The sequence below is a fragment of the Rousettus aegyptiacus genome, unplaced genomic scaffold, assembly GCF_014176215.1.
Source record: "Rousettus aegyptiacus isolate mRouAeg1 unplaced genomic scaffold, mRouAeg1.p scaffold_m13_p_12, whole genome shotgun sequence".
Lineage (NCBI taxonomy): Eukaryota > Metazoa > Chordata > Mammalia > Chiroptera > Pteropodidae > Rousettus > Rousettus aegyptiacus.
In genome coordinates, this window is record NW_023416287.1 from 18,146,882 (window position 1) to 18,171,831 (window position 24,950).

The window sequence follows — 24,950 nt, forward strand, 5'->3', positions numbered from 1 at the left end:
GGAAGAACCCCAGAGGCTCCTAGGATGAGCGGGTGGTGGTGGCTGCTGCGGCGGCGGCGGTGCTGAAAGGACACGAGCTCTATGCCTTTCCGGCTGCTGGTCCCGCTTGGCCTCCTGTGCTCGCTGCTGCCCTTGCACCATGGTGCGCCGGGCCCCGACGGCACCGCGCCCGACCCCGCCCACTACAGGTGAATGGGGTCAGACTCCCTGCCCTTCCATAGTGGGGAGTGGAAAGCGCAAACCCGGTCCCTTCCCTTTCCCTGCACCCCACGACCCCACTCTCACTTGCTCGAACTCCTCCGCTGGACTCCCAGCAGAATCAGGGTTCCCATTTTCCGCCCTATTTCTTGTCCTTTCCCCTGCCTGGTTTTATTTTCTGGCCCCCTGCCTTATTTCTCGTACCTCACACCAGGGAGCGAGTCAAGGCCATGTTCTACCACGCCTACGACAGCTACCTGGAGAATGCCTTTCCCTACGACGAGCTGCGACCTCTTACCTGTGACGGGCACGACACCTGGGGCAGGTAGTGCGAGCGGAGGAGCAAGGGGGCGATCGGGGTCTCGCAATCCTGTCCTAGGCGGGTGGGACTGCTGGGGCTGGTGGCCTCATGGTCTTCTTACTGGTTCCAGAATTGCTCCTAGCCAGGGTGAGGCTGCGTTCCCCCCAGTTAAGGCTAATACCACCCGGATCCACTCAGCCTTTTGGAAATATGGATCCCACAGTGGACTGAAGGAACCTTTGGACTTCAGCCACAAGAATAACAGGCACAAGCTGTGGGGACCTGGGCAGATCTCTGGAGTTGTAGGATATGATGGAAAGCCTCCAAGAAGTCAGAAAACCCAAACCCTTCATTTTAATAAGTTGGCAAACAGGCCCAGGAGGAACTGTTCCTCATCCAGATATGAAACTTCAGAGCTTTTGTTGTTAATGTAACTTAAACACTCTTCCCCCATTATCTTCACAACACTGACTGCTTCTTGAGAGCTCAACCCAAAATGTCACCTTAGCATCAACTCCCCTAACTACTCACCCCCTACAGGTCACTCTCACAAATCACTCGATTTTTCTTAGCACTTCTCACTCTGATACTATCATTTCCACTTGTCTGCCAGTTTGTCTTTCTCACTTCCACTAGAATAAAAATCCGTGAGAGATGGAATTCTCAGTCTTGTTTCTACCCAGCTGAGTAAAGAATCATTGCATTTCTTTGAAGTGGACATTGATTACACACTAAGCATTTTACTGGTGTCATTTCATTTAATTTTCTTAATACCTGTAGAAGTGCCGTTATCTCCATTTTACATGAATATGCTAAGGACTGGAGAAGTTAAGGAAACATAACAAAATTTGTGCTGGTTTTTGTTTTTTAGTTGAAAAAGTAATACAAACAAATGGCAAATTCAGGCAGTACAAAATCCTATAAATAACTATCTCCCATACCCTAGAATTTGAACCACTTTTACATTTCTTGCGTAGCCTTCAGAAATGTTTTAGGTATATACCATCATGTAGGTATCTTTTTAAATTAATTTTTTAAAGGCATAACTTACATAAAATACACCTATTTTAAGTGTATAGTAACTACTGTCAGTCAAGATATAGAACATTTCTGATGTTCTGATATCACAATCAAGATATAGAACACCCTAAAAAGTTCCCTTGTGCCACATTATAGTTAATCCTTCTACCACCTCTGGCCCAGACAACAGCTAATCTGCTTTCTGTCTGTATGTCTCTTTGAAAATGCAGATAGAAAAATACTACACTGCCTATTCTGTACCTTGTATTTTTCATTTAACAATATGATTTGAATATCTTCATTTAACATTGGCCAAGAGAACTCTTGATAACAATCTTTTTGACAACCTCATAATTTTGCATTGTTTGAATGCAGTACAATTTAATCACTTTTCAACTGTACATTTGTGTTATTTCTGGCTTTTCTCTTCTAAACAATACTTCATGAGCATTCTCAGCATGTAGTTCTGTGCTCTGTGAGATAAGTTCCTAAATAATGAAAAGTCTGTATTCTTAGCTGTAATTTCATACTGCCTCCCTATGGCTGAGAGAATGCCAGCGCATATAGGTCATGTGTTTAACTACAGTTGAGCTACATCAATCCACTATCCTAGCTGCATTAAATGGGTCAGAGGTTCCTGGTGATTTTTACTATAGCTTCTCTGTTGTGACTGGAAGAGGGACAGCCAGGGGCATCGCTGTGCCTCACGTATTAGTTTTTGGGGTATCTGATCTGGGGCAGCCTTAATATCTGGTGTTTGATTTTCTTACTAAGCAGCTGGGATTTCTGTCCTTTTACAGTTTTTCTCTGACTCTAATTGATGCCCTGGACACCTTGCTGGTAAGTGTCCCATCTATTTCTTTTCTTCTCTACCATTGCATAACCAATATCTCTCTTCTTTTGGCAGCTTGACTGTAGATGAAAAATGAATTCTTCACCTGGGTCTTTTATTATTTTCATTTCATTATTCTGAAAAGTCAGGTTCTGGTTGCCCAGCTAGATAGAGGAAAACAACATTCCAAACTTATTCAGGTCTATTTATTTAGCAAACATTTATAGAGGACATGTTATGGACACAGAATTGTGATAAGCCTCTGTGTAGAACTATATTTAGTGGGGGATATAGAGACTTTGATACCCTTCTCGTTTTTAGAGGCTTACATTCTAGTGGACAAGTTCAGTGATAAAAATAATAGCAGTAATTACTTTGTTGTGTCCGTAGGACTTGTGCTAAGCACTTTACCTGTGTTATCTTTTTTAATCCTTCCCATAACCCCATGAGGTAAGTACCTTTACTCCTTCTTATAGTTAACAAATCTGATACTTAGAAAGGTACAGAGACTTGGCTAGGAGATATAGCTTTGAAAAGGCAGAGCTAGGACTTGAACTCAATTCTGTATGACTCCAAGCCTTAACTGTCATTCTTAAAGAGGTCATAAGAGAAGATTTAACCACTTTCCCCTATTTCATTATTTCTAGTTCTTTGTCATCTCTTCTTATTTTTATATATTAATAGTATTTACATGATTGTGATCACCTTGTAGATATAATTTAGCTATTTAGTTATAATTTACCTTTTTTTCCTTAATGTCTTTGTACTTGTTGATTTCTTAAATATTTATTGAGGGCCAACGATATGCCAAGCAGTGCTAAGCTCTGGAGCTACAATAATTATAATAATGAGTTTAAACAGACACAGTCCCTGCTTTCTTAGAATTTATGATTTTAGTGAGGGAGACAAAGAATCAAAGACTAACCCTAAAGATTGTATAATTACAAATTGAGATGAGTGCTCTGTAGGAGAGGAACATGATTCTTTGAGTGGTTATAACCAAATGAGCCTGACCTAGACTGAAGAGGTCACAGAGGACTTCCTCAAGGTAGTGAAATGACACTTAAATTGAGATCTGAAGGAGAAGTAAGTGTTGAGTAGGAAAGTGGAGGATGAAAGAGTGTTTCTGGTAGAGGGAACACTAAGTAAAGGCCTCATGACAGAGGACATGGCAAGTGCAGTGAATTAAAGGAAGGCCACTATATCTGGGATGGGGAGAAGGAAAAGGAGGAAGCAAAGTGCGGCTGGAATAATAGATAGGAACCAGGTGATGCTCTCACCATATTAAGGATTTTGACCTTTAATTAGAAAGTAATGAAAAGCCACTGCAATTCCTTAAGTAGATGACAGGAAATGATGTGATTTCTGTTTTGAGATCACTAGCTGCTATGTGCAGAAAGATTCATGGAATCATTTAACAAACATTTCTTGAGTAATTGCTTCATGGGCTGTGTGTGGCACTCTTGGGTAATGCAGGAATGAGTAAGGCTCCTGCTCAGGCAAAGATTCTCTTAACACAAAAAGAAATGGATGCCTTAAGAGCTGTGTGGTTAAGTTACTGGAGCCTTTTAAAGGGATAAGAGGTTAATTCCAACTGGAGGAATTGAAGGCTTCCTAGAGAAGGTGACATTTAGACAACCAAAGATAGGTTGGGTTTGTAAATGGGAAGAAGTTGGTGGGAGTGATTTTTGGCAGAGAGACCAGTACGTCTGAAGGCAAGAAATCGAGGAATAGTGGGTACAGTTTTACTGAAGGGATGAAGATAGGTTAGATGAAGATGAACAGTGAGTGACATGGTCAGAGAGGTAGGTTGGGTCCAAATCATAGAGGGCCTTGATGCTGAAATAATCAGGATTATTTTGTTTGCAAGTGACAAAGATCCAATTCAAACTGATGAGACAAGAAGGAAATTACCTGAGCCAGATAACTAAAACGTCCAGGTAAAGGCTGTCCTCAGACCCAGCTGGATTCAGACATAGAAATATTGTCTTCAGGAATATCTTTCTCCTCTTATCTCTGCCTTCTTTATTGGCCATGTTCTTAAGCTCTCATTATGGTCAGTTAGCCAACAGTAGCTCGAGACTTACATCCTACTCATTTAGTAATCTGTGTGTGGAAAGAATCAGCCCTTTTGCATTAATTCCAGGAAATGAGTCTCATTGATTTGGCTTGGGTCGTACGTCTATTCCTAAACCAATCACTTGGCCACAATACAGTACACTGTCTAGTTCAGGTCAAGTGCCCATTTTTGTACCTAAAGGACTGGAGGCAGCCCCTCCCACCTGTACAAGTGACTGGAAGAAAGGTAATTCCTCAAGGGAAAAGTTATCAGGATTGCATTTGGCTGATGGTTTAACAAAAAGGGTTTAATTTTCTCAAGTAAAAGAAAGTCTGGAGGTAATTTCTAGCATTGGGTCAGTGACTACCTGTGCCATCAGAGACCCAACCTCTGTATCTTTCCATTCTATTATTAATAGTTTATTGGCTTTCATTCTCATGCTTAGTACTTCACGGTCTAATCTGGCTGCCACAGCTGCAGAAATCAAGTCTGCTTTTAAGGCAGAAAGAGGAAGAGGAAAAGCTATGCCAGCTGTGTCTGTCCTTTTTTAATAGGAAAACAAGCTTTTCTAGAAGTTCCCCCAGTAGCTTTCTCAAGGCTCAGAATTGACTGATAATACAATCACCTCTAGCAGCAAAGGAAGCTGAGAAAGCAAGTATCTGGATTTCCAGCCTATATGATGGAAGGTTGCAAGGGTAAAGAAGTGGGGCCACCCAGCCTGCAATACTTTCCACAAGGATGAATGTGGCAAGAGAAGGTTAAAAATTGTTCAGATATCCACTGCAAATGGCAGACTAAGAATTCATTAATGTGGTCTACAGACTATATAGTTTTATATTGTTTAAATGAGGACTCTTAAATAGGTACCTAAGAATTTACTTGATATTACCCAATTCTCTTGATATTGGGTCTCTGTGAATTAATTCTAGCTCTTGGTGTTTTCTTCACCTGTTACCAGTCCTAGAACAGAAACTGCAGGTCCTAAGTTGAATAAATGAGGATTACACCAGTGTAGGATCCCAGACAGACTCTTAATCTAGCATCTTCGGTGCCTTCAAGCCTGAGAGAGCCTCACTGCCATGTCATTCTCTTTCCTCCTAGATTTTGGGGAATGTCTCGGAATTCCAAAGAGTGGTTGAAGTGCTCCAGGACAATGTGGACTTTGATATTGATGTGAATGCTTCTGTGTTTGAAACCAACATCCGAGGTGAGGGCTACCCTCTAGGGCCTTTCGAAGAAAAGACTGTGGAGTTTTTGCCTCCATGTAAACTAAGGGGTGGTAGTTAGGATCCTTAAGGGACAACCCAGCCAGGGCACTTGGCCAAAATCAGTGACTTGCAGCTCTTCTTCCCTCCTAGAGAGTCGGATGGGGAGGTCTCAAGATCCCTCATCAGTTGCAGACATGAGCAGAGGACAGAGAAAAGACTGGAAAGAAATATGCCAGAATTAATCAAGTATTTAACATATATTTGGTGCTAGGCATACAGCCATGAACAAGAACAATGTAATCCTTATGTTCCTAGAGCTGATTGTCTAGGAAGTGCTATCTGATAGAACTTTCTGAGATGATGGAAATGTTTTATATCTTTGTTGTCCAGTATGGTAGCCACGAGCCATATATGGCTTTTGCACTTTGGAAATGTGTCTACTGCAAATGAAGAGCTGAATCTTTCATTTCATTTAATTTTAATGCATTTAAATTAAAATAGCAACTTGTGGTTAGTGATTACTGTATTACCAAGTGCAAGTATTTCTAGGGTATTAGTTTCCAAACCTGGTTGTCTATCAGAACCACTTGGCACCTTTTAAAAAATTCAGATGTCTAGGGTCCACTCTAAACTTAATTGGGATCTTTGGGTTGAGTCCTAGAATCATTATTTTTAGCAGGTTTCCAGTGATTCTTATGAAGCTAGCACAGCCCTTATTTTCAGTGACTGTCTGGACTCCCAGTGGCTTAAGAGCAGTTACCTCTGGATGGCAGGGTTTTGTTTTTTCCCCCTTTATTTTGCTCACCTTTATTTTGTGTCTTTTGCAATGAAAAATATTACAGAAATGTGATAAATAACAATTTTTTAAAAAGATTAGGGAGCAGAGGTGCAGCATGGTATAAAATTCTGGTGTAGGAATCAGACCTGAGTTTGAGGCCATGCTCATTGCTGTGTCACACAACTTTTGAGCCCAATTTGTCATCTGTAAATCAAGATTGTCTTTATACCTTCATTTCTCATATGACTATAATTATACCAGCTTTCTTTTGCTTGGCATTTGTCCAGTATATCTTTTTCTGTCCTTTTACTTTATTCTTTTTGTATTTTTATGATTAGATATATCTTTTGTAAATTACATTATATATTTTGCTTATTTAAACATTCTGACAATTCTTTAACTGAAACATTTGATCCATTCACATTTACAATAATCATTGATATATTTGCATTCATTTTTATGGTATTATTTTGCACTATTTGTCTCATCTTCTCTATGTTTTTTTTCTTTCTCCTTTCTCCTTTTCCATGCCTTCTTTAGACTGATTTTTTCCTCTTTTCATTTTTCTTTTTACTAATTTAGAAATTATACACAGCATCTAGCTTTTAAAATAGTTTCCTAGAAAATTTAACAAACATAACAAAGTCTAAAGTTAATGAAAATCTTTGTTCTTCTCCTGAACAATACAAAGCCTGGCTCTGAGGCTATCCTTACCTGTATGCTGTAGTTAATGTATTCTACTTCTTTGCAGCCCTCCATACATTGTTAATACTCTATCAATTGAAATTTTTGATTTACTCTTTTTTTTATAGATTTACTATTATGTTTACCACTTTTTTGACTATCTTCTTGTGTCTGAGACCTTACATCTGTGATCCCTTTCCTTCTATCTGAAGTAATTTAGAATGTCTTTTAGTGCAGGTGTGTTCTTGGCACACTTTCTCTGCTCTTGTTTGTGGGAAATGTCTTTCTCTCACTGCATTTTTTTGGCCTTTGGGAGATATGGTTCTAGGTTGATAGTTACTGTTTCAAATAAAATTGAAGAAAATTTTCAGTTGTCTTCTGGTTTCATTATTAAGATGTAATCTATCAATCTAATTGTTGTTTCTTTATAGATAATTGATTTTGTTTATGAAGACGGCACCCTCCTTTTAAAAACTTCTTATGGGAATTTTGAAAAATACATACAAGTAGAGAAAATAGTATAATGACCTAGATGGACCCATCATTGGGCTTTAATGATCATTATTACATGGACTCTTGACTGCCTTTGAGATCTTTTTTATTCCTTTGTTGTTCTACCGTTCTATTGTGTGTAATATGTATAAATGTGGATTTCTTTTTTTTTTTATTTTCATTTTGCTTGGGATTCCTGTATCTGAGATATGATATTATCCATTAGTTTTAGAAAGTTGGTAACTATTTTCCCTTCAAATGTTGCCTCTTCTCCAGTTTCTCCCTGTTCTCTTTTTAAGAACTCAACCAGATATAGTGTTATACCTTTTTACTGTCCTCCAAGCCCTTTCTGTACTTTTAAAAAATTATTTTGTCTCTTTACTTTGCATTTTGTATATATTTTTTTTAGTCTGTTTTCAAATCCACTAATTCTCTCTTCGGATATATCTTACCTGCTATTAAACCTATGTAATTTAAAATTTTAATTATTGTTATTTTTTATTTTTAGAAATTCTATTTGGTTCTTTTATAAATAGGCTTGGTCATTTTTATAATTTCTAGCTGCTTACTCATATATTCCAACCTTTTATAGCTTTAAACAAACTGCACATAATTATTTTGTGTTCTGTGTCTGATAATTCCAGTATCTGAAATATTGGTAAGTCTTATTCTATAGTCTTCTCTGCTGGCTTTTATTCATAATGCTTTGTTTCTTTGTATGTTTAGTGATTTATGTGTTTTTAAATGTATCCTCATTCCCTAGACTTCATCCGTGGGATTCTTTGAGACCTGGCTTGATAGTGGGTTCTTTCAGATGTAGTTTTCATTTACTTCTGCCACGTGGCTGGCGGCACTATCTACCAAAAACCACTTTAAGCTAAAGGTTTGATGGTTTCTAGACTACCCAGTTAGTGTGGATTCAGGCTGTAGTTGTAGGAACTAATTCTTAGGGGAGATTTTTTTTCTTCCCTTTTTTGACATCAAGATTGAGGCATGAAGTTTTCCTTACTGCACACTTGGGGAGGTGTGTAGGGTTTATTTCTAATTCGTCCTTAAACAGAGTATATAATTCTTTCAGATCCCAACTTTTCGGAGGGATCTTTCATCACACTCACTATTTTGGATAGGTCTCTTATTTCCCCTCTGCCAGGAGGAGGGGAAAACTGAAGCTCTAGGTCACTAGTTTTTGTCAGTGAGAGGGCCATTCAGAATATTTAATCTGTTTAGCCATATTTCCAGATACAGAACCTTTGTGTCTTTTTTATAAGTCCTAATTTATGTAATAAACTGAAATAGATAAATTAATAAAATGAAGGTAAGAACTACTCTGCTCACCCTTTCCTCCCCTCCGTGTCTTGGTGGGGGGAGCAGGAATGGGAGACAGAGTGACCAAGTGGAACGAGCATTGGCTTTGGAGTGAGACACACCTGGCCTTACCACATACTAGATGATCCAAGACAAGTCAATTTACCTCTCTGAACCTCAGTATCTTCATCTGAAGAGGGTACAATAGTACCTAGTGCTTGGTAGACAGTAGAGATTTAAAAAAAAAAAAATGATAGCTATTGTTTTCATGGCCCACCAAGAGAACATCTTTGCAAACTTAACACTGTATTAATATGTGGGATTAAAGGTCTCTTCTTTCATCAGATGTCTCTAGCCCCTTCCCAGTGAGCCACCAGTGAGAGCAATTAGGTTTATTTGTACAAGAGAAACTCTGGTCCATGGGACTCTGACACTTGTGTTTTGTACCATCTATAGTGGTAGGAGGACTTCTCTCTGCTCACCTGCTATCAAAGAAGGCTGGGGTAGAAGTGGAGGCTGGATGGCCCTGCTCTGGACCTCTCCTGAGGATGGCTGAGGAGGCAGCTCGAAAACTCCTCCCAGGTAAGACCCACATTGGGGAAGAGGTCCTGCTTCTTCTGCTGGAGATGAGAATAGCAAAGCTGAATTATTTCTTGGTGTTTTCTCACCCAAACACTTGGTATTTCTACCTCTAGGAATTCAGCATGCTTATCAGGAGCGCACTGGGTATTTTGAAGGCTAGCTGGGGCCCTGGCCCAGGATGGATGAGGTGACCTCATTACTTTTGCAGGGGAGATGCTGAAGGCCAGCCTGATGGATGGAAGCCTTTGCCTTATTTGAATGAGCCCTGTTGCCTCCTCTTAGGCCCACACATTGCTGGAATAAAAGGGTTCCAGAGAAGAGCCTTAGTCTGAGCTCAAGGAGCCCTAGGTTCTAGACTCGGCTCTGCCAGCCAGTATCTTGACCAAGCCACTTTTCCTTTTCTTGGTTCAATTTCTCGATCCAGCAAACGGGAATCATAGTTCCTACCTCCTTGCCACACTAGGTTTTAGGAGGCATAAAATGAAATCAGAAGGGAAAAAGTACTTGGGAAACCTCAGACATCACTGAAATGAGAGGGACTTATTTTGTAGCTAAACTCCAGGGCTGTAAGCCAGGCCTCAATGTGTTCGTCTGGCGGGACAGTAACTGGGCTCAGCAGCATCCACTGGACACTGTGTTCTCTTCAGGGTGTGGTGGAGGCTCTGAGGGCTCTTCACACCCAAACACGTCATACCGTGCTTTCCACCAGCCTCTCGGCCATCTCACTTACCCCTTTCGCACAGTACTTGCCTCTCATGCTTGGGGAAGACCTAAATAGAGTAAGCGAGCTGGGTTCAGGTCTCACTTATGGCTCACGGCTCATGGCCAGAATGTCTCCTTACAAACATCATGTCCTGTGTGATTCATCCCTAGAGGAAATTCTGCCTGGTTACTCTCTTCTTTTTTTATTTTGTCATTTAAAAAAAATTTGTGTTGAGACATGTCGGGTCAAAAAATAGGATTTTTGTTATTCCCTCTCTTTTCAACACTGACTGAATTTTCTGAAATATTCCTTTGAGCCCTTCTTGATTGTGATTCTTATTCTCCTTGCTTGCCACTCATGCCTGCCAGATAGGTTTCTCGTCTACAACAAAGTCCCTGGACCTTATAGTTCTTGGAAGTTTTGACAACTTTGTTCACAGTTTGGTGACGCACAGGTTGCTCTATGCTCTGGGTTATTTGACCATTAGTCCTGGAGAGGATATCTCTACCTCTGGCTGGTTGTCTTGTTCCTTGCTTTGAATCGGAAGGCACTGGGGTGGGGTGGACAGAGCATTGGGCTGTGGGGAGGGGGAAAGAGTAGGTGCGTGGCAGACATTCCCATTCCACCTCTATTTGGCTCTCTCTGTGTGACCTTTGAGTCACTTCTTTACAAGCGTGACTTTTCCTACCTATAAATTGAGGTTGGACCACATCAGCAGTTTAGTGGTTTATGTCTCCCACCTTTTTTTTAATTAAAAAAATATTTTTTGGCCCCTAAACTCTTTACTTAAAATTGGTATCTCAAACTGGCTCCTCTAGGACTATTTAGGTTTGCAGATAAGTTTCATTTCATCAGACTGGTGTTTAAAAAGGTAGATGAAGGGAATTGGATGAGGTGGCCAAAAGACATAGACTTTGAGTTATAAGATAACTTAGTATTGAGGATGTAATATACAAGAGTATGACAATAGTTAGCATTGCTGTATGATGTGTTTGAAAGTTGTAAGAGTATATCCTAAAAGTTCCATCATAAGGAAAGAAACTTTTTTTGTATCTATATGAGGTGATGGATGTTAACTAAACTTATCGTGGTAATCATTTCACAATATATATAAGTCAAGTCTTTATGCTGTAGCCCTTAAAATTATATAGTGCTGTATGTCAATTATAGCCCAAATTGAAATAAAAAATTTTAAAGTATATGAATGGCTTCTAATAGGGCAAGGTCTTCTGTGTGCCACAGCGCCACCACTCCCTATAGCCCAAAGCCCGCCTGCTTCACAGTAAGTTGCCTGCCTGGTGGCTGAAGGCATAGTGTAAAATAAGTAAAAGGAGAGCTGTGCTAGCTAAAGTGAGCTTGCGTGGAGCGTGACAACCTGGAACACAGCCCACTGCTTTCCTCCTCATCACAAGCAAGAGCCCGAGGGTCATGTGGAGTAGTGTTTGACCACATCTGGCTTAGGCGGCCATTACAGGCCCTCCAGTTGTGATCTTCTTCCTTCTCCAGTTCAGTCTCTAGCAGATCACTCAGGAGATAAAGAGGGAAATGCTGGCAAAGGCCTCAGGCTTTGGGCCTGTATTCAACCATCCCTACCTCCCCACTCCTGTCTGGGGTCATAATTTTGTGATTGTTCAGCCTTTCAGACACCCACCGGTATGCCATATGGAACAGTGAACCTACTTCATGGTGTGAACCCGGGAGAGACCCCTGTCACCTGTACGGCAGGGATTGGGACCTTCATTGTGGAATTCGCCACCCTGAGCAGCCTCACCGGTGACCCTGTGTTTGAAGACGTGGCCAGAGCGGCCCTGATGCGCCTGTGGGAGAGCCGATCAGATATTGGGCTGGTAAGTTGGCGGCAACCTTCCTGAGTCAAGTTGGTCACTTGGGCCCCTGCTTAAGAGACTTGGGGCTCTGAGCAACAAGTTGCAGTCCAGTCAAAGGAAACTAAGGGTGACATCAGGAATGGTCTAGGACACTGAAAGCAGATCAAGCTTTCGATTCATGTTTTGGCACAGAGGGGAAGAGAGCATGAGAGCAAATCATCTGATAGGGAAAAGGGGCTATGTTAAGCTTTGACTTTGAACTTCTGATTTCTAGGGAGTGGATCATATGCTTCATGCCCCCGACTCATTTGGTGACCTTAGATAATCAGCCTGTCTGGCCTTCATTTTCACTGTCTTTTTTTGTTTGTAAAACTGTGTTTCTTAGAACACCAGTTCTGAGAGGTGTTGAATGGTTATGCCATGAAAAAATGATTTCCAGTCAACTAAGTTCGGAGAATACTACATACAGTTCCTTTTGTGGGGGGGGGGGGGCGGCGGGGGGAGCATCATAATGAACATGAGCAGGTTAAAGATTATGAAGTCCTATGATAAATAAATCTGTTCCACTTTGCTTAACTCAACATTTCCTAAACTTGTTTGACCCCAAGATTTGCCTTTCTTCTCTAATACCTATTAAACCATGGAAATTTAACACACTTTGGGCCAGATGATCCCTAAAATTAGTTTCAGCTTCTCATTTGCATAATCCATGGAAATTTACAGTAATTGAGCCAAAGCTATCCAGGAAATAGCACTAGATTTAGTCAGAATTGGGTTGGAGCCCAGGCCTGCTACATCGAAACTGTGTGACCCTGGGCAAGTCACTCAGTCTCTCTGATCATCAGTTACCTCAGCAATAACATTAATGTATTAATACCACCTTTGCTGAGTCATTATGACTTATGAAGACTCTGTTGTCTGAAAGTGATTCAGGTGGAGGTACATTTTATGCAAAGTCTTATTTGAAATCAGCTTAAAAAGTGAAACTTATGTGAAGAATCCTTGAAAATCCCTTAAGAGAGTGCCCCTCTGGAGACCTACTGTAACTCCCTCAGTAAGTCCAACACAGGCAGTTTTTTTCGCCAGCACTGGAACCATAGTGGACTCTATGGTGCCCTGACCATATCCTCTCAGCCCTTAACCACTTCTGTGTATACCGGCCTGACCGCCATCCTCTGTGTCTCTTGGCCTATGAGTCTTTTCTGGTGCCTGGATCCTGCTCTGCTTGTCCTCAGCCAGAAGTGCCAGGACTTAATGCTACTCTGGAGCAGTTCTCAGTGACTGGTCCTAATGGGAGTTTGTGGATAATGACCATAGTTCCCCACCCCTTGGGTGACATAATGCTGATGCTCATGCTCGATACTGACTCACAGAGCTGTCCCTTGGTATTGAGCTCCAGTCCCACAATGGGCACTTGCCTGATGGCACACCATGGGCTGCCTCACTTTCCCCCTCCTCTACCGGTGTATCCAGGGACTCACCTTCCAAATCAACTGCTTTCAGTCTTCCTTGCTAAGGATCTGTTTCTGGAGGAACCCAAACTAACACAAAACAGCTATCTGTCTTCTTTGATTGGGTACCAGACGAAGTTATCAGCTTCCATCAGGATCTAAGTTATACGGACAACATATTTCTTCATTGAAATGTTTTAAAATTTATTTTTAAATGATTTTAAAAGTCACGTTTCACAAGTCAAAGGATACAAAAAAAAGTCCCCCATGACATCTGTTTCCAGCTACCCAGTTCCTCTCCGTACAAGTAACCAACCACTCCATCAGCTTCTTGGATATTCTTCTTGGGTTGATTTATGGAAATCTATAGATTATATCTTTGTGTCTTTAGATACTGGAATCATATGCAGAGTTCTGAGATGTCTGAGACAGATTGTGGGAATAGCAAGTTCTCATCTCCCAGCTCAGACTCACTGTAGACTTGGAGTTCCCAATCCCCAGGCCGTGGACTAGTTCCGGTCCATGGCCTGTTAGGAACTGGGCTGCACAGCAGGAGTTGAGGGGGGGGGTTGGGGGGGGAGGAGCAAGTGAAGCTTCATCTGTATTTACAGCCACTCCCCAGCACCAGCATCACCACCTCAGCTCCACCTCAGATCATCAGGCATTAGATTCGTATAGGTGCCAAAATGTTGGGACCTGCTCCTCTAAACAAAGCATAAACTCTATAAATCATTGTTCTTTCTCATTTTTTGCCCAGTGTATAAAGTTCTCATAAATGTGCATGACATATATCTCCACTGTATAGATATGGAGAAGAGCTGGCCGTGATCCAGCCTTGCCCCCCAACCCTGTACTCCGATAGCCTGCATGTCTCCCAAGAAGCCCTGGGATGCCTGCCTTGTATCTCACCAGGCGGTCAGGGGAGTGGAAAAATCCTTGTTTTGTCTCGGGCCCTCTTGGGACCACCTGTCTCTCTCTCAGGTCGGCAACCATATTGACGTGCTCACTGGCAAGTGGGTGGCCCAGGATGCGGGCATCGGGGCTGGTGTGGACTCCTACTTTGAGTACCTGGTGAAAGGAGCCATCCTGCTTCAGGATAAGAAACTCATGGCCATGTTCCTAGGTAAAAAGGGAAGGATAAAGGGGCTTTCCTTATGATTTTTCCTGTTGACATATAGTTTATTTATAAACTTTCAGTTGCTCCCAAGTGTCTAGAGAATCAGTTCTGAATACCTGAATTTGCATTCAAAGCCACTGTGGATGTATACTGTCCACTTGCTGCCCACCACACTTCTTGTTGCCTTCTTGCAAGAGCCAATACTCTGAACCATACTCTGTTCTCTGTATGTAGCCCTGGATTTCTTATTTCCTGGCCATTGCATAAGTGTTTCTTTTACCTGGAATACCTTTTCTCCTGTCTTCACATGCCCAAATTCTACTTACCTTTCAAGGCCCAGCTTAAATGTCACCTTGCCCAGAAAGTAGCTTAATCCTTCCTGAGAATTTAGAGTGTTCAGCTTTTCTCTTGCAGTCAGCTGTCATCCACAGTTCAAAGCTCTACCAGCTAAGCACGGCATCCATACCTTATTCATCTTTGTGTTTCCCATAATGCTTTACACGAAGTAGGCTGTAGATTAATAATGCCTGTTGAGTAAAAACATTTTACCCTCCAGGCCCTTAGACACTAGTAATAATGATGTCAAGGAATTGTTAGACACCTAATAATTATTATTAATTATTGATGTGTCACGCGCTCTGTAAAATACTGGACATGGACTATTTTATTTGATGCTTACAACACTAATCGAGATTGTCTTTATTTATTTGCATGCATATTTGGTACTTAATTCAGTTAACATTTATGGTGCATATTTATTATGTAGTATCTTAGTATTGGAGATTCCGCAATAAACAAAACAAAGCCCTTGTCCTCATGGATTTACGTTATATGGGGAAGTATAAGTTCAAGCTCCCTGAGGGCTGGGAGCCTTCTTTGTCTTGTTTGCTACCTGAGTTCCTGGTACTTAGTAGGTGCTCAGTGAATAATGGTGAGTGAACAAATGACTAAACAATTCTATGAGGTATATAACATAAATCTGCCCATTTTACGGATAATAAGATTGAGGCTTCAGAGGGAAAAACTTGCTCAAGGTCATAGTTAGCAAGTGATAAAGCTGGAGCCAGAATTTGAGCCTAGAAGTTTGATTCCAGAACCCATGCTCTTTCCTCTATGCCTTGTTGCATGCTAGTCTTCTTTGAAGCTAGACCTTCATATAATCTTTCAAAAGTTTTAAGTCTGTGCTTCTGTTGCCAAGGCCTGCCTTTTCTCTCCCTAATTCCTGATGTATCCATTATCCCATCTCCATTACAGAATATAACAAAGCCATTCGAAATTATACCCGCTTCGATGACTGGTACCTGTGGGTGCAGATGTACAAGGGGACTGTGTCCATGCCGGTATTCCAGTCCTTGGAGGCCTACTGGCCTGGTCTTCAGGTAGGAGCAATTAGAGAGGGTGGCGATTTTCCTTGGAACTGGCAAAGCAAGCTCATTCTGATGTATAAGTCAAATAAGCTTAGTTGCTTGAATATTTGTTTTAGACGATGGTTTGGGGAGGGAAGAAGGACTTAGAGTAAATTAGATTTAAGATTCTGCCTCACTGCATTTTGCAAGGGGAGCTTTAGGATGTTAGGAACCGGGCTTCCAGTTTGCTACGGAATGTTGTAAATATAAAGCAGAGAGTGTCTTTCTAGACTGGGCAGTAACAACCACTGGCAACAGCTATTTCTCCACTGGACATTTCTGTCAGATCTCCTTGATAGCGGGCCCGAGAAAGGATGTGAAAGCGGCTGGGGCTGCTCTGTCTGCCATCACTATCTTTTTCCGTTACACGATCTGATAGAGTTGTAGCTGGAAAGGATCTTAGAGCCCATCTAATCTACACCCTAGGTATTCCAAAATACTTTTATAAACTAGTTTTAATTTTTAATTTTAAGAAAAGGTAATAACACATAGATGGTACATTTAAAAAGCACAAAAGAGAATACTGGGTAAAGTAAGTCTTGAGCCCCCACCCTCAGACCCTCTTCCCCAATCCAGTCCCTATTATCAGTTTTCTGTATATCTTTCCAGAAATCCATATACATAAATGTATGTATATTTATATCCCTCTTTTTTCTTTACATTTATAGGAACATATTATAAATAATCTTTTTCACTGACTATATCTTAGAGATCATTCTTTGTTGATACACATAGATCAGTCTTTTAACAGCTACATATATTCCATTGAATAGATACACTGTGATTTATTTAACTAGTCTTCCATTATGGACTTTCAGCCAACCCTCTTATTTTACAGATGGGAAAACAGGCTCAGAGAGAATTTGTTGATAATATTAAGTATTGGTCCAAGTCTTCAAGATCTTCAAATTTTATGCTCGAATGACCCCTAAGAGAATTTTGAAAAACTGTAGCACCCCTTGCATATTTATGTGTTTGCATACCATTTCTTTTTCTCCTTGAACTCATATTTCCATTCTACTCTCCCAACAGAATTTTATCCAAATTATTATATTTTATATGCTGAAAAAATTTACTGATACCCTATCATGTCTCTGAAACAAAGTCCGAATATGGTACATAGAAATTAAAAATATTTAAAAATTTTCTGTGACCATAGGCTCTGAGTATTCAATTTGTCTTCTTATGGATTTAGTTATTATTAAATGTAAATGATTAACACAACATTAATTTCTTATAAATTAATTTTTTATAAATATAAAATCTAAAAGCAATTTTATTAGTAATGCAGTTCTTAATGAGATTTTGGGACATTCTTATTTTTAAGTTGTTTGTGACAAATACTTATGAAAGAATGATTTGTGTGCCAGGGACTTTACACAGAATCATAATGAGGTAAGTGTTGTTTCATAGATGAAAAGAGGCTTAGAGATGTTAAATTTGTTCATTTACTCAACGAATATTTAAATGCCTTCTGTGTTTCAGGCCCTGCTAAAGTTTATAGAGGACAAGACACAAAGAAAAACTTAAACAGATAAATACATAAAGTAATAAGTTGCAATGAAGGAAACAAATAAGGGGCTACAATAGAGAATATTGGATGGGGACCTACTTTAGACAAGAAGGCCTATCAGATGTGACATTAAAGCTGATACTTGAGGAATTGGGAATGAAGGACGTTGTTCCGGGCAGAGGAAATACAGTGTAGTGTGTTGGGCGTTTATCAGAAACAAAGAAACGCAGTATGGCCACGATCCAGGGAAGGGAAAGATCAGTCGATGGAAGGTCAGCAGAGACCAGATTGTACCAGGCCTTGAGGGCCACGGTAAACTGTCTTGACTTTATGTTGAGTCCATGGGAAGCCCTGCGGTCAGGCCGCCTTGGGGAGGGTAGGCTGAAAAGGGCAAGGGGACAAATCGTGGAATGAGCAGGGAGGCCTTTGACATCAACCCAGTGTGAGATGCTGGTGACTAGACCAGGTGTTGGCTCTGGAGACAGAGAGAGAAAAATATTGATGTTTTGAAGATGGAATTGCTGATGGAATGGATGTGGAGGTGGAGATAAAGGAGAGTTAAGGCTTCTGGCTGGAGATGGTGGAGCCATTTACCAAGAAGAAAGTCAACTTTGTGGGAAAGTGAGGGAACCAGAAATATTGTTTGGGAAATGTCAAGTTTGTTCTATCCTTGAGATATCCAATGGCGATGTCAAGAAGGTTAGCTGTTTCTCTGTGAGTTAATATTAGTAGCTACTTGGCAACAGCTAGTAAAATTACAAATGCATATATCCTCTGATTGAACAATCCTAATTCTGGAACTTTATCTTACAGATACATTTTGCATATGTTTGAGATGATATATGTACAGGGTTATTTATTGCAGCATTGATATAGCAAATAGGAAATGACTGGAAACAAGCCAACTGTCTTCATAAGGAACTAATTAAATTATGATTGAAGCAATGGAATACTATGCAGGGAGGCAGGAGCTTTTTATGTATTTGCATGGAAAAATCAGGATATATTATTAAATGAATAAAGAGACCTGCAGAACAGTATATTTAATAAGCTATATTTAATGTGGAGGAAATAATATACTCTATGTATTTGTTTATGTTTACAAACTAATACAAAATGGTACTTGCTGAGATGTAGGGTGGGAGTGAGACTTAGTATAGTCAACCTTTTTTCCTATTCTTAGAACTTTAAAGCAGATGGCTGACTTACCTATTTAAAAATTGTTAGTAACCAGCATTGACTGAGCATGTACTGGCAGCCAGGGGCTTTGTGTACAACCTCTGTCTTTCACAACAATATATAAGATATATTTTGTATCTTATAGGTGAGGCTCAGAGAAGTTAAGTATCTGGTTTGAGGCCTCAGTGAGTAAAAGGCCAACTCAGGATTTGATTGCAGGCCTTTTTGATTATTTTTTTCTTTTTCTTGAGGTTGTATGTGGGTTTTTATGCCTGGTGGCTGCCTGCCTGACAACCCCTTCTCTCTCACAGAGTCTCATTGGGGACATTGATAATGCCATGAGGACCTTCCTTAACTACTACACTGTTTGGAAACAGTTTGGAGGACTCCCAGAATTCTACAATATTCCTCAGGGATACACGGTGGAGAAGCGAGAGGGCTACCCACTTCGGCCAGGTAAGCAGCATCTCTGGCCATCAGGCTTGGTTCTCCAGACCCCAAACCCTCATGTCTTTACGAGTTTCCATGCCTTACAAGTCCATTTTTTTTTTTCTATCTGATTCTTCCAGTGGTTCTAGATAGTTTTCCTGCTAGGAATTATGTATCCCCATATTTTTCATATGAGACCTGGTGGGTTGAAATAGCTTGCCCAAGGCTGTGAGTGTAGGAGGTAGGGTGGAACCCAGGTCTCCTAACTAAATCTTCCTTCAATCTTGAGCAAGTGAGTGAGATGGAAAAAGCCAGGTTGGCTCCTTTTAAGTTCCTGCCATCAGGATTCCAAAAATGTGGGCAAACTTCCTAAGTCAATGGGTCAGATAAATTACATTCCTACAATACCGAGTGTTAGAACTTTGGAATGGACTTTAGGAATGAATCATCTGGGCTCATCCACCTCATTTGCAGCTCAGAAATCAAGACACAGAGAAGAAAGGGACTACACATTAGATAAAAGTCTTAAGTTTCTTTCCAACTCTGATCCTCTGATTCACTGCAGGAAAGTTAAATGTTGTGAGGACGGGAAGGAAAAGGGGGACAGAGGAAGGAAGCTTAGTCAGCACACGCATTCATCCTCCACCCCAGAGCAGGTTATGTTACCATTGTCTTAGACCTGTCCCACCTTCCCACCTGAATGCCTTCGAGCTATGGGACCGGCCTTCTAGTGGCTTCTGCCCATTCTGCCCTCCTCCGATCCATTTATTTCCTCCAACACAAGCGATTGTTGTAGGAGTTGTGGAGAAGGGACAGAAGAGGGAGTAAAATAGCCACTGGGAAGAGGAAATTAGTCACTTTTGACTCCTTAGAGGCTAGAGGCTGCCATTCTTGGTATTTCTCATGTATTTATTTTTATGGCTTTTTTTTTTTTTTATGAGAAAACTTTCAGAAGGTATCACTTCCTATATTACCAATAGATAAAATGAAGATAGAATTTGGAACTAAATGTAAGACTTAGACTTGTGCCTTCTCAGGGTTAGAGGGAACCTGAAAGCTCTTCTAATCGAAATCTCCTATAAGTGCCCTGTCAACTAGTAATCTAGTCTTTGTATAGTTACCACAGTGACAGGGAGCTCACTAGTTATAGAGGCAACTTATTGCATTTTCAGAATAGGCTTACAGGAAGCATCAGTGGAAAGTAAGGCACCACATCCAGGAATCTAAGAATGCCTTAGTCTAGTCATCCTTCCTACCCCAAAATAGCATATGGAAGATAAGGTACTACTCTATAATCTATAATTAGGTGGACCAGTGCTTTACAGTCTGGCACACATGTCTCATCAGCAGTGTTGATGCACAGAGCCTAGCCTAAAGGCCTCTGAGGGCCATTACTTTCCCACCAAGTTCAAATCTAAACCTAGGGCTGTCACTCTCTTCTAGAGAATTGGCCGAATAGTCAGGAAATTCAAACAATTACCAGCGTTCATAAGCTCATGTGTGAGGACGAGAAAACAAATGGTTGACTCTTGATGCGCTGATCCCAGCAGCCGCTAGAAGCAGAGGGGAGGCTTCCCAGAACAGCACTGTCTTCTTTCTTTGAACACACACAGTGCGTTCACCTGCCAGTGAACATGTCCCAGTCTGTGTCTTAGGATATGAGCAGTTATATTAACAATTGTTTAGAGGTCTTTGGGTTAATGGGAAGGAGCAGTAGGAGAAAATTGGGGCGATAAGCAGAAATAAGAAATAAAAAATAGAGTTTTCAGTAATAAATCAAAAGAGAGAAAAGTGCTGATCAAATCCCAGGAGAAAACAGGGAAGGAATGATCAGGAGGAAAAGTTGGCATAGGGAAGGGAGAGGAATTTTCTTTCTGAGAAAAGACAGGCGAGGAAGTAGAAGTCTGTTGAACTGTAGCATCCACCTGCTGGAGCCACCCGAAGAGTCAAATTTTTCCTTCTCATAATAGCTCTTCAGATATTTGAAAACGATAAACAGATTTTCTGTTTTTTGCCTCCAGGATAAATATTATCATCTGGAGACCAACTCCTATTGGCTAATATTCCTTTTTAATGGGGCCTATGTCTGAACATCAGATTCCAGTGGTGTAGAATAGGGCAGAACTGTTGCCTTGTTCTGGCCACAGTGAACTGATGGCTACATCTTTGTTAGATTGAAGGTTGGCTTTTGAATATGTTAGCCTTCATGTTTTGTTCTATCCCATGTCAGAGAGGGCCTTATAATGACAGGTTCATATGCTTCTTTTTAAGTTTTAGGATTAGGCGGGGCAATGAGTGACAGAAAAAAAATGCAATAACTTGATTAAGATAGAAATTTATTTGTCATGTTCTGGCCTTATGTGGCTCTCTATGGTGTCAGGAACCCTAATCCCACACCTGGCTGCTGGGAATGGGTGTTAGTCTTAGCAGACATGTGCTTGGTGAAAGTTAGGAATTCTATTACTAAGGAAGAAGGAGAGAACAGATATTGAGAGAGAGACAGCAGCCTCTGCCACCTTCCCTATCCCAGAGCCTAGTTGCCTGCTTCTCTCTTGGGTTGGGAGTCTGTTTTAATGCTGGTCTTGTTTAAGCTTCAGGATGTGGGTCTGTTGGCTCTGAGAACTCAGCATTGAGTGAGTTATCCCATGTTCCTCCTACTGGGGACCCTGTAGACAAGGTAGGGAGGGGAGGGGTATCTCACTGCCCCAAGTGGGCCCCAAGCCTTCCTTGATCAGTGAGAAGGGTCTGCTTTGGACTTTGCAGAACTCATTGAGAGTGCCATGTATCTCTACCGTGCCACGGGCGACCCCACCCTCTTAGAACTCGGAAGAGATGCTGTGGAATCCATCGAAAAAATCAGCAAGGTGGAGTGTGGATTTGCAACTGTAAGTGTTTCCATGGGCCCAAGAATTGGAAAACGTCTCCTTCTGCTACTAAAGAGCCTCTTTAATGGTGGAGTGCTGGAAGCTCTGGAATATTAGCACTGGAAGGGACCTTAGAGAGATATGTAATGCCTTTATATTATAGATGGAGAGACCAAGGAATAGAAGCCAAGAACTTGTTAAAGGTCCCATAGCTAGTAGAGGTAGAACTAGGGTTGGTTCCTGGGGTCTTGACTCCATGCCCTTGCTGTTCTCCCTATATCAGAGATTCTTTAGCTGTCAGAATAGTCTACATTGCAAGGGTGAGTTTTGTGAAAAGGCCTGTAAAACAGATTCTAGAAGGGAAATACAGAGGCCCATAAACCTCTGCCTTTTGAATATATATTTTGACCATAAGTTCAAACTGGAGGATCCTCAATGAAACAGCCCTACCAGTCTCACAGATATTTATTGAATGTCTTTCACAGGCCAGATACTCTGCTAGGCTGAGGGTTATAGCTGTGAAGAAAAACTAAGCCTTGGGTTGATGTTTTAGTAGGAAAAATAATGAACGTGTATCTGGGAGACAGAAAAGGCCAGTGTGGCTGGAGTGGAGTGAAGAGGAAAGTGGAAAGAGATAAAATCCCAGAAATAGGCAGAGACTGGATCATGTAAGGCTTTGTGTATGCCGTGGGAAAGAGTTTGGGTTTTGTTCTGCTTAGAATGAGAAGTTCTGGTAGGATTTATGGTGCAGCAGTGACATACTCTGATTTTATTTTAGAAAGATCACTGGCTGCTCTGTGGAGAATGGATTGAAAGGGTCAAGAGTGAGAGCCATGTCATGTCCTTAGAGGGCCCAAGCAGGCAAGATGTAAATAAACAATCATTTAAAAACCAGATGGGTAAGAAAATAGTCTAGAAGAAAATGCACCAAAAAGCCTACAGAGGTTTTTTGTTTGTTTGTGTGAGGTATGGAATTGAAAACAAACAATAACAACAAAACTATTTTCAAAATTTTATAATGTGATTATATTCTATAAGTAGAACATAGGTACATATGTTTAAAGAAAAGACATATGTGTAGGAGAAAAATAAAGCAATGATCAGTTTTAGTTTTTAATGTGTTATATTGTGTGAAAAGCCAAAGTGGATAAGCCCATTGGGGCTTCTTAGGAATGCTTGACTTATTTCCATGAAAATAAAGCCCTTTGGAGATCTTCCAGGGTGAGTGATGGGAACAGTCATCTGAATCCCTTGGCCTTCATCAAATAGGGCAAGAAAATAATAATTCTTGGTTCATAAGGTCTGTGTGTTTTAGTCACAGTTTTTTGGTGTAAAATAGACATCCACTGAGAATGAGTTTCTTTTTTAAATGTACTGCCAGTTCTGAAAAGCTGAAATAAATTGTTTGTAGCAAGTAAACTTATTATCCATGATTATAAACTAAAAATGTGAATTTTTCTTAAGACTCTTAATTAGTGGTTTACAATAGCAAAAACTTGGTGGCCACCTTAATGCCCATCAAGAGAGGATTAGCTAAGTAAATGATGCTTCATTTTTGCAATGTCATTACAGGAGGTGATTAGATCTACATTTGTAGTCACAAAAAGGTAGGATAAAGGGGATAGGAATTGTCATTTCAGGTAGGGAGGTCAGCGAAGAGCTTTCTGATGAGGCAGCATTTGAGCAGAGACCTGAAGGAAGTAAGGGAGCAAACTATGAGGATGTCTGAAGGAAGAGTGCTCCAGGCTAAAAGAATGGCAGGTGCAAAGATCCTGGGGTGGAAGTGTACTTGCTGGCTTGTGGAACAGAAAAGCCTTGTGGCTGGAAAACAGTAAGAGAGAAGTCAGGGATGGAGCAGGAGCCAGATCACAAAGGACCTGGTAAGGGCATTTGTTTGTAGTCTACGTGAAATGGGTGTTAACAGGGGGTTTTCAGTGGAGGAGTGACAGGTAAGACTTAACGATAGAAATATACCTTAGAGAAAGAGTGGAAGTAGGAAATCCAGTTGGGAGTTGTGGTCATAATTTGCCCAAAGGCCCTCAACTGCTTGGTGGCAGGCAAGGAATTCTTAACAGGGGTCTCCTGACCCTTTCTGTAGCCTTGGGATGCTCTTCTGACTTGCTTCCTTCTCCCTCATGGCAGATCAAAGATTTGCGAGACCACAAGCTTGACAATCGCATGGAGTCTTTCTTCCTGGCTGAGACTGTGAAATACCTCTACCTTCTGTTTGACCCAGACAACTTCATTCATAACAATGGCTCCACCTTCGATGCAGTGATCACTCCCTATGGGGAGTGCATCCTAGGGGCTGGGGGCTACATCTTCAACACAGAAGCCCACCCCATCGACCCTGCTGCCCTGCACTGTTGCCGGAGGCTCAAGGAAGAGCAGTGGGAAGTGGAGGATTTGATGAGGGAGTTCTACTCTCTCAAACGGAATAGGTCAAGATTTCAGAAGACAACTATGAGCTCAGGGCCATGGGAACCCCCAGCAGGGCCAGGAACATTCTCCTCACCTGAAAACCATGATGAGACAAGAGAGAAGAAGCCTGCCAAGCAGAAAATCCCGCTTCTCAGCTGCCCTAGTCAGCCTTTTACCTCTAAGTTGGCATTACTGGGACAGGTGTTCCTAGATTCCTCATAATCACTGGATGATCCTTTTGTTTTATTTTTGAAACTAAGCTATAACAATAAATCTACTTTTGACTATCATGTTTTTCTATATTACATATTGGATTATTTCAGGAGATTTCATTCAAAGAAAGGGTTCATGGCTGAAAACAATTGTGAATCTAGTTTATTTTTCTCATACAGTTGGAGGAACAACTAAATCTGAAATCAGCTGGCTCCAAAGACCCCCCAGGGTTCGGCAGTTGAATCTCCCTTCCAAGCTTTCCCTTTTCTAGTATCTTTGGGGAGTATGTTGTTATAAATTTATGTCTTTGTTAATTCTTGCCCTAGCCTCTGCTTCTGTCTGTTGGTCTGCCCACCTATCCATCTATCC

The 24,950-nt window shown here is 41.1% G+C and overlaps 1 protein-coding gene across 2 annotated transcripts; it reads left to right on the forward strand.

The window, feature by feature from the left end:
- Positions 1-24,659, forward strand: EDEM2 (ER degradation enhancing alpha-mannosidase like protein 2). Of its 2 annotated transcripts, XM_016126432.2 has the most exons (11): positions 3-188; positions 413-523; positions 2,320-2,359; positions 5,512-5,617; positions 9,334-9,459; positions 11,798-12,009; positions 14,421-14,562; positions 15,811-15,935; positions 18,966-19,110; positions 21,847-21,968; positions 24,090-24,659. In XM_016126432.2, the coding sequence occupies exons 1-11, from the start codon at positions 82-84 to the stop codon at positions 24,588-24,590; spliced, it is 1,737 nt and encodes a 578-aa protein (XP_015981918.2). In that variant the 5' UTR covers positions 3-81; the 3' UTR covers positions 24,591-24,659. The 2 variants fall into 2 exon arrangements, with proteins under 2 accessions (XP_036085382.1, XP_015981918.2); XM_036229489.1 differs by lacking the exons at positions 14,421-14,562; positions 15,811-15,935 and having other exon boundaries at positions 1-188.
- The last annotated feature ends 291 nt before the right edge of the window (positions 24,660-24,950 follow it).

What these genes read in the sequence shown, in the direction of transcription:
- EDEM2 (XM_016126432.2), top strand. Translation starts at nt 82, where the DNA reads ATGCCTTTCCGGCTGCTGGTCCCGCTTGGCCTCCTGTGCTCGCTGCTG. An exon ending in GTTTGAAACCAACATCCGAG is followed by an intron (nt 5,618 to 9,333) that starts GTGAGGGCTACC and finishes TACCATCTATAG; the next exon opens with TGGTAGGAGGACTTCTCTCT. An exon ending in AGCTCGAAAACTCCTCCCAG is followed by an intron (nt 9,460 to 11,797) that starts GTAAGACCCACA and finishes GTGATTGTTCAG; the next exon opens with CCTTTCAGACACCCACCGGT.